Source organism: Macrosteles quadrilineatus, unplaced genomic scaffold (genome assembly GCF_028750875.1).
Source record: "Macrosteles quadrilineatus isolate MER2022 unplaced genomic scaffold, UCM_ALF_1.0 Scaffold_5__1_contigs__length_97177068, whole genome shotgun sequence".
Taxonomy (NCBI): Eukaryota; Metazoa; Arthropoda; class Insecta; order Hemiptera; family Cicadellidae; genus Macrosteles; species Macrosteles quadrilineatus.
The window spans coordinates 48,701,589-48,714,640 of record NW_026542598.1 but is presented as its reverse complement, the minus strand read 5'-3'; the positions used below and the strand labels follow the sequence as shown (position 1 = coordinate 48,714,640).

At 35.2% G+C, this 13,052-nt stretch overlaps 1 protein-coding gene across 3 annotated transcripts in view; it reads left to right on the top strand.

The window, feature by feature from the left end:
• The window catches only part of LOC128994587 (band 7 protein AGAP004871-like), a 55,634-nt gene extending 43,180 nt beyond the window's left edge, over positions 1-12,454 (top strand). For 2 of the 3 annotated variants that reach the window (XM_054419242.1, XM_054419241.1), the window contains exons 6-9: positions 1,470-1,525; positions 2,235-2,313; positions 8,566-8,667; positions 9,334-9,495. In XM_054419242.1, coding sequence (XP_054275217.1) covers positions 1,470-1,525; positions 2,235-2,313; positions 8,566-8,667; positions 9,334-9,486 — 390 coding nt within the window. In that variant the 3' untranslated portion in view covers positions 9,487-9,495. The other variant, XM_054419243.1, reaches the window with a different exon arrangement.
• The last annotated feature ends 598 nt before the right edge of the window (positions 12,455-13,052 follow it).

Below are 13,052 nucleotides of genomic sequence, written 5' to 3'. Positions count from 1 at the left end.
AAGTGATTTTGAGCTCTAGTTCACTTCAACTGCTTCTCATTGTTTCAAAATCAAGGCTTCGTATATACATTTCAAATTGAGCCTTAAATGCAAATTTTAAAATTAATTTCTTTTTAATATTGAACCACTTTTTGTAGATAGATATTTCAAACATTTTTACTTATAACACATTTCATGCTTATAAAAGCAAAACAAATAATAAAACGCATACAACCAATGAAAAGTGAGATACGAAGCATATAATGCTGAAAACAAGTGGTCCATGTTTACCGATCAAAGTGACTATTTCACTGCGAGGAAGCTTTCTACAATGTACTTCATCTGCAAATGGGACGTTTTCAAAGCTGTTTATTTCCTGCGTGAAAAGACAACTCTGTTTGCAGTTGTAAAGGTGTAATGATTAAGTTACGCGACTACGTTTGTGAAAGAAAACTTCGTCCTCCTTTATTTTATATGATAGTTGGTAAAACAAAATGCATGTTATTCCGTAATGAAAGGATTTATATTAATTTGAAACTTTGACACGCCTGTATGTAGAGGGGGGCTTAAAGTTGGTTTTGTCATACTGTACTACACATAACATACAATAACAATTTAATAATTTATTTTATAACTATTCTGACTAAAATAAACTCTAGTTCAGAAACCTTCTTACAATAATGATAGCATTGATAGATATAGTTTTATATTAAGCCAATTAAGCAAGATAGAGTGGTTTGAAAAGGTAAACACTAAATTTTAATAAAAATTCCTTAACTTGAAAACTATCCCTTGAAAAATGAGGCACACAGACCTTTAAGTTTTCAACCATCCGAAACAATAAATACTGAGGTGATTCAAGCCGCTAACTGGAGCTTGACTTCATGAAAGTCGAAGATTTACTGGCTTTGAAAAACTCTGCTTTATTACAATAGGTGTATGGTAAATGGAATTGTTTTATAACATTATTTTAAAAACACTTCGATCTAGAAACCTTGATTTATAAAACAAAACTTGTATACATGAAAAACTAAATTATGTCTTTAAAAAGTGATAGTATTATTTGTGAAATAACTCATGTTATACTGTGAACTATACATTCACAATGTCCAACAGAAACCAAAATCATTAAATCAAATATTTTTGTATACAAGGAAATAATCAATGTTTTTGCTATATTGAAATAAAAAATATATACTTTAATTATAGTCACAATGACGGAAAAAATCTTACTCTATGATTAATAAATAAATCTAAAAAAGTGATTTATTTTTGGATGCTGGTGCAGTATCCAGGGAAGCAAATCATACAAATTTTGATTTCAATGATTTAAAATATACATAATGTTGTGTTCTTATTTGTTTAAGATTTTGTTATCTAGTAGAACAAACGGAAATAACAATATCGCATAATCCAAGCAATTCATAATGGAACAATTTATTTATTAATGAGATTTAGTATAGCGCTTTAAATTGATATTCTAATTTCAGACATCTTTGGATGATGCTACAGAAGCCTGGGGCATCAAAGTCGAGCGGGTAGAAATGTAAGTCTGTTATAATTATGATGTCAAAGATGCATTGGAAACTTTTTATAGAAACTAAAAGCTCTTTATTAAAAGTTAGTTCACCTTATGCAATTTTTTTATTCAGCAAATCTATCCCGTTGGTATCTTTGTAGTTTTCAAAGTTCTCGTATTAACGCAAGTGAGTTTCTAATGTATAAAATCAAGTTAGGCCATTCGAATTGGTAAATATTTGTAAAAAGTAAGCAACAGAAAAGTTGATACTTTTTTGGATCACTTCAATATTGAAAGTTATTTCGATAAGCTAATGTAATAATCTCAATTCTGTCAATAATTATTCGTTACAGTGATTTGTTTGGATACAGTTCAACACTTTTTCAATCCTGTTGCTGATTTTTCCTCTAATAAACAAGCATAATTTAACAGTTATGAATCAAACAGATTTTTTTCCAGTAGATGAACATGAAAAAATTTTCCCCATATTAATAATATTTTTTAGCATTAGTCAAGTTAAGAGTCCTTGGAGCCTTGACGTTCTTACTTGTAAAATAATTAAAAAAAACTACAAAGAAAATTTCTAATTTCACAGTTTAGGCTACTAGATATTTAAATTACAATCACTCTGATGTTTGGACAAATATTTTGAGATGGTAAGTAACTTCAGTAGCTGTTTGAATTCATCCGAAATGGCCGCTAGCCTCCAAGGACTGAAATTGTTTGAATGTTTCAGAAAGGACGTGAGGCTACCAGTTCAGCTCCAGAGGGCGATGGCGGCGGAAGCTGAGGCTGCTAGGGAGGCTAGAGCAAAGGTAGGGTAAATCTTGGCCCCTGAAAACATAAACCAGTCAATTTTAGCTAATAAAGATTCAGAATTATAAAATCTCTTAGTACTAATTTAATTAAAGTAACTTAATTCAATTGACCGCCGGTCATCTTGGATTTTTGGTCGTGGTTGTTCGTGTACATAGAATAAAATTATGACCAAATAAGTAATAGAAAAGTATTTTAATAAGAGTTAAATTGTGTGTACATTCCTGTAGAAAAACAAAGATCAGACTAACTTAATGCGTTGCTATGACAACGTCATCAGCTGACGCTACACCAGCCCCCCACGGAGAAAAGGAATCTATACATCATTTTGAAAAGTAACCCGTGGTCGGATTTGTCTTCCAGAACGAGTTGTATAAGAATTCGTAGATGGAGTTTGACAAGATGGTGGTAGTTTTGAGGATTCCTCTGCTTGTCCAGTCGGCACCAAACGTTTCGTGAGCTCAGGAATAGGACTTTCATCTGCAATAATATAGGCTGGCTTGACCCTGTCCAAAGATACCTTAGTTTCTTGGCCTCTTACAATGATGGTAATTGTCTTTTCGTCACGGCATATGACCTTGTAAGGACCAGAATATGGAGCCTGTAAAGATTTTCTTAAGCTGTCTTGTCGGAGGAATACAAAGTCACAAGTATTGACTTTCTTGAACACAAACGACCCTGGTTTAATGTGGCGTGATGCGGGTGTAGGTCTTAGTCGATTCATATGCTTACGCAGCCCTGATACCAATTCTTGTGGCTCGTTGCTCTCGTGGGAAGGTATTACGAAAAACTCTCCCGGAAGACGCAGTGGTTCTCCGTACACCAGTTCAGCTGATGAAGCAGTGATGTCCTCCTTGAAGGCAGATCTTATTCCGAGAAGGACAAACGGCAGTACTTCGGTCCAGTCTGATTTGCTGTGAGCCATTATAGCAGCTTTCAACTGGCGGTGGAGTCTTTCAATCATACCGTTGGCTTGTGGATGCCAGCTGGTAGTGAACTGGAGCTTTATGCCCAACTGTCGTGCTAGGTCTTTAAACAAAGTCGATGTGAACTGGGATCCGCGATCACATGTCAACTTTTGTGGGCATCCAAATCGAGCTATCCAAGTAGAGACAAACGCTCCAGTAACAGATTCGGCAGTTATTTGATCAATAGGACAAATTTCAGGCCAACGAGTAAATCTATCTATGATAGTTAGACAGTACCTAGAAGATTTTGATAAGGGAAGTGGGCCAATTAGGTCAATGTGGACATGAGAAAAACGTTCTGTAGGTGTATGAAAATCACCAAGGGGAGTAGAAACATGTCTAGTTATCTTAGATCTTTGGCATGAGAGGCAAGATTGAGTCCATTTGTGGCAATCCTTACGAATGGAAGGCCAGACAAAACGATCGCAGATAAGTTTTGTTGTGGCACGTATTCCAGGATGACTCAGCTTGTGGAACTGGTCGAAAACTCTACGTCGCAGTTCTGATGGCACAAAGGGTCTAGGAGTTCCTGTTGAGGTGTCACAGATAAGGCTCAAATGGGTTCCAGGAATCGGAACTTTCTCCAATCTAAGAGATGTAGTACTTTCTGAAATGAGATTTTGAAGTTCTTCGTCTGACTCTTGTGACTTGGCTAAGGATTCATGATCTAAAACAGTTGAAATGGCTTCAACACGTGACAAAGCATCAGCAACTATATTTTGTGAACCACTGATGTGCTTTATGTCTGTCGAAAACTCAGAGATAAATGAAAGTTGGCGTAACTGAGCTGGAGGCAACTTGTCACGGCGCTGTTGAAAGGCATAAATAAGTGGTTTATGATCTGTGAATATAGTGAAAGAAGTTGTTTCCAAGAGATGACGGAAATGCTGCACAGCTTCATAAATAGTGAGGAGTTCTCTGTAGTATGCAGGCCAGATGCACTGTTTGGATGATAGTTTCTTGGAGAAAAAACCTAGTGGTTGCCAAGAGTCATCGACAAACTGTTGGAGGCAAGCACCTACACTTACTCCAGAGGCGTCTGTAAAGAGACCAAGAGGAGCATCAGGTTTAGGATGAAACAATAGTGTTGCTGATGATAAGCTAGCCTTGCATGCTTGGAAAGCTTCTTCTGTCTCTGGAGTCCAGGGCACAGGGAGGGAACCTTTTGAATCAGCGTCACTAAGTAGGGAGTGCAGAGGTGCTTGAAATTCAGCGGCCTTTGGCAGAAACCTACGATAAAAGTTCATAATTCCCAAGAATCTGCGAAGACCACGCATTGTCTGAGGTAACTGGTAGTCTTGTAGAGCAGTGACTCTCTCCTGAGGTGGACGTGTCCCAGCAGATGAGACTAAGTAACCTAAAAATTTAACTTCTGGTACACCAATTACACATTTAGATGGATTTACAACTACTCCATAGTCAGAAAGTCGTTCAAACAACATTCTTAGGTGTTCTTTATGTATTTCTTCAGACTGGGAAAATACTAAAATGTCGTCAATATATGCATAACAAAAATCAAGGCCGTGAATAACTTCATCTATGAATCTTTGAAATGTTTGACCCGCGTTGCGTAAGCCAAAAGTCATGAATGGAAATTCAAACAAACCAAATGGAGTGGTGATTGCTGTTTTTTGGATGTCATCTTCGTGGACGGGAATTTGGTGGTAAGCCTTGGTCAAATCAATGGCAGAGAAATGCGTACAGCCTGCTAAATTGAACGAGAAATCCTGAATATGTGGTACAGGGTATCTGTCAGGAACAGTACGAGCATTTAAAGCGCGGTAATCACCGCAAGGACGCCATCCATTTTCACCTTTAGGCACCATGTGCAAAGGTGAGGACCAGGGGCTTTCAGAGGGTCGAGCAATACCAAGCTTAACCATCTCCTCAAATTCTTTCCGGGCAGCTTTCAATTTTTGAGGATGTAAGCGACGTGGTCGACAGTGAACAGGAGGACCAGGTGTAACATTTATATGATGAACTGTTTTATGTTTCACAGCACGAGGTAAGCCTGGAGGACGAATAATATCAGGGAATTCAGAAAAAACTTCTGCCAATGGCGAAGAGAAAGATATAACTTTAATACTAGTTTGATTGTTGTTAGAAACTATTCCCTCGGCATTCAATCCCGTTTTCTTGTCAACCAAAAATTTCATTTTGCAATCGGGTAATAAGTGATAGTGTGAAAGGAAGTCTGAACCTAATATAGGTATTGAAACATCCGCTACCACTAGACTCCAGGGAAATTACGTCTAAGGCCTAAATTAAGGGTGAGAGGCATGGTACCATAAGTCTTTATTTCACTGTTATTGGCAGCACTTAGTGAATAGCTAGTAGGAAAACGTTTATATTTGATAAGGCGTTTAGGAAAACACGACACATCAGACCCGGTGTCGATAAGGAACCTAGTTCGTGAATTTCTGTCCATCACAAAGAGACGGCCGCCAGCATTTGAACAATCCGTTGCGGCCTCTACGGATTGTTGCTGAGGTTTCCCTGAAAAGAGCACGGAGAAAGACATTTGGTAGCATTGTTTTTGAATTTTCTATGGTACCAGCACCAGTTCTTAGAGGGATTAGGTTCGTTTCCTGATCCACCACGAGACTGGGAACGACCCCTAGGTCTCACCTGTGTATCTCGTACTCTGGTTTCTGATAATGCTTGAACTTGTTTAGAGAGGGATTCTATTGCATTTAATAAAGAAGTGTTACCTGAAGAGACTTCACAAATACCAGTTGTTGAAGGAATGTCAGCTACCTCCATGATCTTATCAGCCAGTTCTGCCAGTTTGTCCAAGGAGAGCTCAAGTTGCGTAGTCAATATGGCTTGTGAATGAGGAGGGAGTCGTCTGAGCCACAGTTGACGAAGCATGTTGTCTTGAAGGGGAGTCGAGCCCGCAAGAGACCTAAGATGCCTCAAAAACTGAGAAGGCTTGCGGTCTCCAAGGTCCTCTTCACTCAGCAGCCGCCGCACACGTTGCTCTTCGGATGCAGAGAGGCGTTCAATCAGTTTCTTTTTTAGATGTCCGTATTTGTCGCCTTGAGGAGGGTTTGTTATGATGTCTTCGACTTCAGCAGCAATTCCTGTGTCCAATTGCGAGACCACGTAGTGAAACTTGGTGTCGTCGTTGGTAATTCCAGATATAAGAAATTGCGAGTCAACTTGACAGAACCACAGACTTGGTCTTTCAGGCCAAAAGGGCGGAAGTTTGACGGCTACTCTGTTCACCGACATGTTTTGAGAAGTGCTGGGTTGTCCAATCCGTTGACGCAGTTCTTCATTCGCAGTTCTAAGTTCGGCGAGTTGAGTCTGCAGGTCTTCTAATGACATCGTTCGAAGGAGGAAACACAAAAGATTTAAACTCTTCAAAGAAAATAAGTCTTTAGATAACGGTTGTAGTCGGGGTCACCATTTTGGTCGTGGTTGTTCGTGTACATAGAATAAAATTATGACCAAATAAGTAATAGAAAAGTATTTTAATAAGAGTTAAATTGTGTGTACATTCCTGTAGAAAAACAAAGATCAGACTAACTTAATGCGTTGCTATGACAACGTCATCAGCTGACGCTACAGATTTTCTACCCATAATGGCAATGGTTGAAGCATATAACGGCATTGTTTATTAAGATAAATAGTAGAAAAATATATAATTTTAAAGATACAGCATTGAACCTGCAGATGCGATTTGTTATCTACTTTAATTTTAATTGTTATTATTTTGTCAAACTATATAAATATATTGACTTAAAATATGATTTGTTCAACCTCTAAAACAAAAGTTTTATCAATCCGAAAAACAATTCACACGGAAAATATAGAATCACATAAGACTTTCTGCTCGATAATCAAGCTTACGGTGCATGATTAATATGCTTGAACGTGAACGCATGCTTTTGCTGATCAGCGCTAGGACAACCATTGTTTAGGCTGGCATCTGACGGTCAACAACAATGCAAAATTATTGACTCCTGCTGACTCTTAAGCGGATTTCATATAGGGAATAAGTTATAACCGTTGGCGTTCCCAAAGGTCAGAAACACAATCTTTTTTTAAATGTTTACATATATGTGCATAATATGCGTCCGTTAACATGATAACTAGAGTCATATTGGTCACAGTTTTATGAATTTGAGGAGATTGATTTGATGTAAGGATCTGGATAAACTTGAATAAGTTCGCGAACCAGTAAGATCGGTTTATGTGAATGTGGTGTTGTGGGGTATTGAAGTTTTTCATTTGTTTTCTCAATTAGTTTTTTTTTCATATTGTTTTCCTTAAAACATGGAACTTACTTATTCCCATTAAAGCCATCATGTAGATCCTAAAAAATAATTTTATTAAATATTATGGAGAAAATTTCAAAGAAAATTGTACATTTAAAATTCCTATTTAAAATGTTAAAATTGTAAAATGTTAAATTGTAAATTGTAAAATGTATACATTTAAAATGTTATTCTTATGAAAGAAAAGAAAACGGTTTTAGTTTGCCTATTTATCAGTATATCTTGATCAAATTTTGCAAAATTTATTGATTTCATCAAATGCTATTAACAATTGACCAAAGCACACATTTTCCTATCCCCGCAGCAGCAAATTTAAGTACTCAAATCTAATTTTATTTAAATAGGAATTAGGTGAGACTTGTTCATGGGAATATTTGGGTTAAAGTATAATTAGACGAATTCAAATTTTGTTTCGTCTGCAGGTTTACTGGGGCAGGGTTATTATTTAAGTGACCATAGTGTCAGTTCATTTAAAATTCCTAATATTTGTTATACATTTTAATTTCAATATATAATATATATTTAAATTATTTTTAGATTGATTTTTAAGATAAAAATTAAGGAATTAAAAAAGGGCCTACATTAAGGAAATGCTGCTTTTATGAAACCAGCATGGTTATTGTTTGCCTCAACTGCACCTTGAAAGAGATTACACACGAGAAGAATAAACAAATTTATTGTTAGCTTACAATGAATATTTAATAAAGAATCTTAACGTTTATTGAATTACAATTTAATTAACATATAACACTGTTTTACAATAGAAACCCCGTTTCATTAATGAGGTATAATGTGGTTTTGAATGTCAAAATCCTAATACCACTGAAGTCTGTAGCTAAGTGCTATCTTAGGATGATAAATTGATCCCCATCGTCTCAGGTTCCGGCCACTTACACTCCCAGTCTGTCCATGTGATCAATACAGTAGCGGCACTCTCCTAGTTCTACGGTAATGAACAGGATGCAAGGAATGAAAATCCTTTATTTCACTTACGTTGCAGGTGATAGCTGCAGAAGGAGAGCAGAAGGCATCCAGAGCGCTCCGAGAAGCGTCTGAAGTAATAGGAGATTCGCCTGCAGCTCTTCAGCTGAGATATCTCCAGGTACATGGAGCGTTGTCTTTGCATGAAATCTCACATACTCTCTTCTGCACCGCACTATTTAATTAGACAACCTATCACTAACGTTTCTTGCACTATAAAAATAAAATGTCACAATTTTAGGTTTTTAATTTCAACTAGCTTGCCGGTTGTTTCTGATTCACAAGTTTAAAGTCTTGCGAACTAAATAAATGTGTTTCACAGTAAACATTTTCAGTAAAACCTAAATATTTTCACCGTAATCACTAACGTAAGAAAATTTTGCTGCACTTGTACAACAACTTGTTTTAAAGAGAAATATTTACGCACGTGTTTCACGCAGGCTGTTCACACGTATTTAGTAGGCTGTTCAAATTCTCACTCATACTTAAAACTCGCAGATGAGACCTTTTAATATTTAAGAATAGGTAATCCAATCTATAAACCATCAAAAACTCCATTGCATCCGGTGCCAAAGTATGCTTAAACTTGTTTATAAAACCAAAAATACTTTAGCCCCATAATTTATCTCTAAACAAATTAAAAGTATCCAAATTTAAAACTAAAGATCGTCAAAAATGATAGGAGGACAAACGTAATCATAACCTCTTAGATCTAGCTCAGAAGACCCAAGTAGACCCTGTAGACCCCTTTTCGCACTCTAGTAAAGCGAAGTGGTTTTTGTTGCAGACCTTGAAGTCAATTTCTGCCTACAACTCCACCATTATCTTCCCTCTACCGTTAGATATCGTTTCCTACTTCGGCAAGGCCGTGGAGGCAATGGAGTCAAATCACCCCACAACCTCCACTTCCACTTCCACAATTCGCCTTCACTCTTCCTAAACAAGACTATTCTGTTACAGACACTCAATACCATCTCCGCCGAGAAGAACTCGACTATTGTGTTCCCTTTGCCCATAGACTTGCTTACATACTTCATGAGGGCCAAGGAACATAGAGAGAAAGCCTCTCAGGCCTAAGGCCATCTACTAAAACTCTTGTCTACTTTACAATCAATTATATTGCAAAGCCATCTTTAATACAATCAAGTGAGCGAGGTTAGCTGTAAGAGGAGTGTCTTAGTTTCAATCTTAAAATAAGCGTAATTCACGACGGTATTGAGTGATTGATTAAATAGCGGGACTTTGTGTCGTGTTTATTACATATTGTAAAAAGACGTTCACATGAGGAATAAATAGAGAAATATTTGTTTAACAAATTTCAATATTTATATAGTGTGTGAAATATGAACACTCAAATAGTTTTCAGGCCGTAACCACTAATTTATGTAGGGTCCAATTTACTCAATTAATCACAATTTCAAATTTATTGTGTGATACATGTTTTTTTTTATGAAAAAGGCAGATATAAATAAATATGCAGTATTTCAGTACTCATTAAAGATAAAATTGCTTTTTTTTTTACTAAACAAGTTGTGAATTCCGTTTTCTGTTATTCGATGAGTTTCTAATAATTTGGCAAACGTTGAAACTAAGACACCTTAAATAAATAGTGTGGTAAATAATTTAATAACAAGTATTTATTTACTGAGTAATAGATTAATATTGTATGATATTTTTAATTATCATGGGTTATATAATCAATAGCCCAGCCCGTAAGTAACACTGTTACTATAAAAACGTATGTTTTTCAATTAAAAATTTAAAGTTCGCAGATATTTTTGTATAACTCGGATGATTATCCCATCAATACGAACCAGCTGAACTTGCTATGATGATTAATTCCACTGTTTTAAATCTTTTAATGTAAGTTAAACAACATTACACACATTTGTACAACAGAAAGACGTATTAGTGGGAAGTACATCGATAAATTAAAATGGTTTTGTGTAATCTCAAATTGATAAATTAGGGTTTGTACATATTACAGACAATTTCTATGTGTGCCATAGTAACTGTTTTTATCTCAAGCACTCACAGTTGTTTTGTCAACTTTTACTGTGTTGGTAATTTTTATAGAGCACATTCGGATATACGTGTATGCTGTTGATTACTTTGGTAATTTACAAAGCTAGCTGTATGTATATATAACTATATTCAATTTAAAACTATCAATTTCAAATCTGCATCTACCTTAAAAATCAAGCCGTTAAGTATATTTGCATGAAAACAAATTAATTGTGAAAATTAATTAACAAATTACGCTCAAAGATTGAATAACTAACCTAGGCAAGGAAAAATATTTAGTTTACAATTGTAAACGACATGACATGATAAAGTGTTACCTTTTCTAAGTTCTATGAATATGCGTGGGTAATAGTATATTTCATCACTAGGGCCTACAGTGACTTTTTTCGCCCCGAGCTCAAGTTTTACGATTGGGGCGAAGCCGGGGTCTCAGAATGAGCGAGAGTTGGAAAGACACTTTATGCCCTTGTGATAAACTATATTTTTCGTCATATTGCACCAGAATTTAAACAAACTATGTTACAAAACTAAAACAGTTTTCGTTTGATAACCTCTTAAAACTAATTCTAGCTTGTTTTAAATTTACTTTGCTAATGAAAATAAGCAGCTGTTTGGTAAGTGATTCAACCATTTCGTCTATTTCGATTGTGTCAGTGTTTTACTGTTATACTATTGATATGTCGAACTATTTATGATAGGGCAACAATTAACTACAATCGATTAAACAATCAATAAATTTGCTCTCTTTTTCGATACATGCAATTGTTTACAATCGAAATTTACAACTCAGTTGACAACAGCTGATTTGTACTCCCGAGGGTTTAAAAACTCTTTTTACTCCCTAGAGAGCAAAAATCATACTTTAGTCCTTCAAGTCATGCACTAAAAACAGCTGTTTTTGCTGCAGTATGACGAAAATAATGGTTTTTTAAGTCTCTGTACAAAAATACTAAGATAAAGTACTGTTGGTTTATTACTCTACTGAATATATTTTACGGTTATACTCTATGGTGTTCTGATCTAAGATAGTTTGAATTATTTGTACAATGTACTAGCGGGGCTTGCCTGTGATATAAACATAACTTTAGTGTAGTGTTAGCATATGGCTGTAATATACAGATCTATTCTATGTTAATCGTTGTTTTTAAAAAAATTACCAATCACAATCATAACACATAACAATACAAATTGTGCTATGCGCTGTAGTTTGTAGTTCTCTATGTGTAATCGGACACGTGGCTACAAGTAAAGGGAATTAACTACGATATAGTAATAACCATTTGACAAAATAGTAAATAAGATGTAAAATAAATAAAAATAAAAAAAATAACTTTTGGTCCTCATAGTTTTTTAATCTTTTGCTATAGAATGTCAAAAGGTGTGTATGGCTGATTTATTGTTTAAAAAATTCCACAAATTTCTGTGTTATTTCGTGGCCCAAAATTTGAATAACTTTTATCAAAAAGTGGAAAAATAAACTAATGACATTTATTTTATATTTACTGCACTGTCATTTTTAATTATATAGGCCATTCGAAATTGTTTGAAACGCATATTTATGAATATTTGACTCAATTATTTAGTCTAAGTGCACTAGGAGTATTACTAAAATACTTATGGAGGACTGGCTGGGACGTAAAGCTACCAAATGTAAAAGTTAAACTCAATCTAAAGAAAAAAAAATATGTTTATGCAATAATTGTTTCTTTGTCACGTTTGCATTTAGGTTGGCTATACACATGGATCCAAATTATCTAAGTTTTACAGGAATGTAAAATATCTTAATTTTACAAAGGATGCAAATATATTTTCAAATTACTATACAGGGTGAGTTTTAAATGAGTTCCCCCCCCTACTTTTTTCTACATTTCTTAAGATATCAACTCCGGACTACGTCAGATCATTGTAGAGTAGTAAGTACTTCATTTTGACTGGGTTTAAATTTTTGGCCGCCATCTTGGATCCGCCATATTGGATAATTTTTTTTTTTTCAAATGTAAAGGTAGGGTTGTGACCCATCGTTTTAAACTATTTCTTTATGCTGAATGCGATGCTGCAATTCGTTTAAAACAAATCTTGACCCATTCTAAAGTTATGAGAACTTTTTATAACATTATTTTTAGCCCATTTTAACATTGTGCATTTAGAAACTAAGAACATAATCGCAAAATAGTGCTAGATAAAGATATGTATACACCACATAATATACATAAATCTTTACCTACCTTTACATTTGAAAAAAAAATTTTGTATCCAATATGGCGGATCCAAGATGGCGGCCAAAAATGTATACCCAGTCAAAATGAAGTACTTACTATTCCACAATGATCTGACGTAGTCCGGAGTTGATATCTTAAGAAATGTAAAAAAAAGTAGGGGGGAACTCATTTAAAACTCACCCTGTATAATATAAGGTATATACAAATTAACATAGGTCTTGTTATGATTTAAAACAACATATACAAAAATCCAAATTTTATG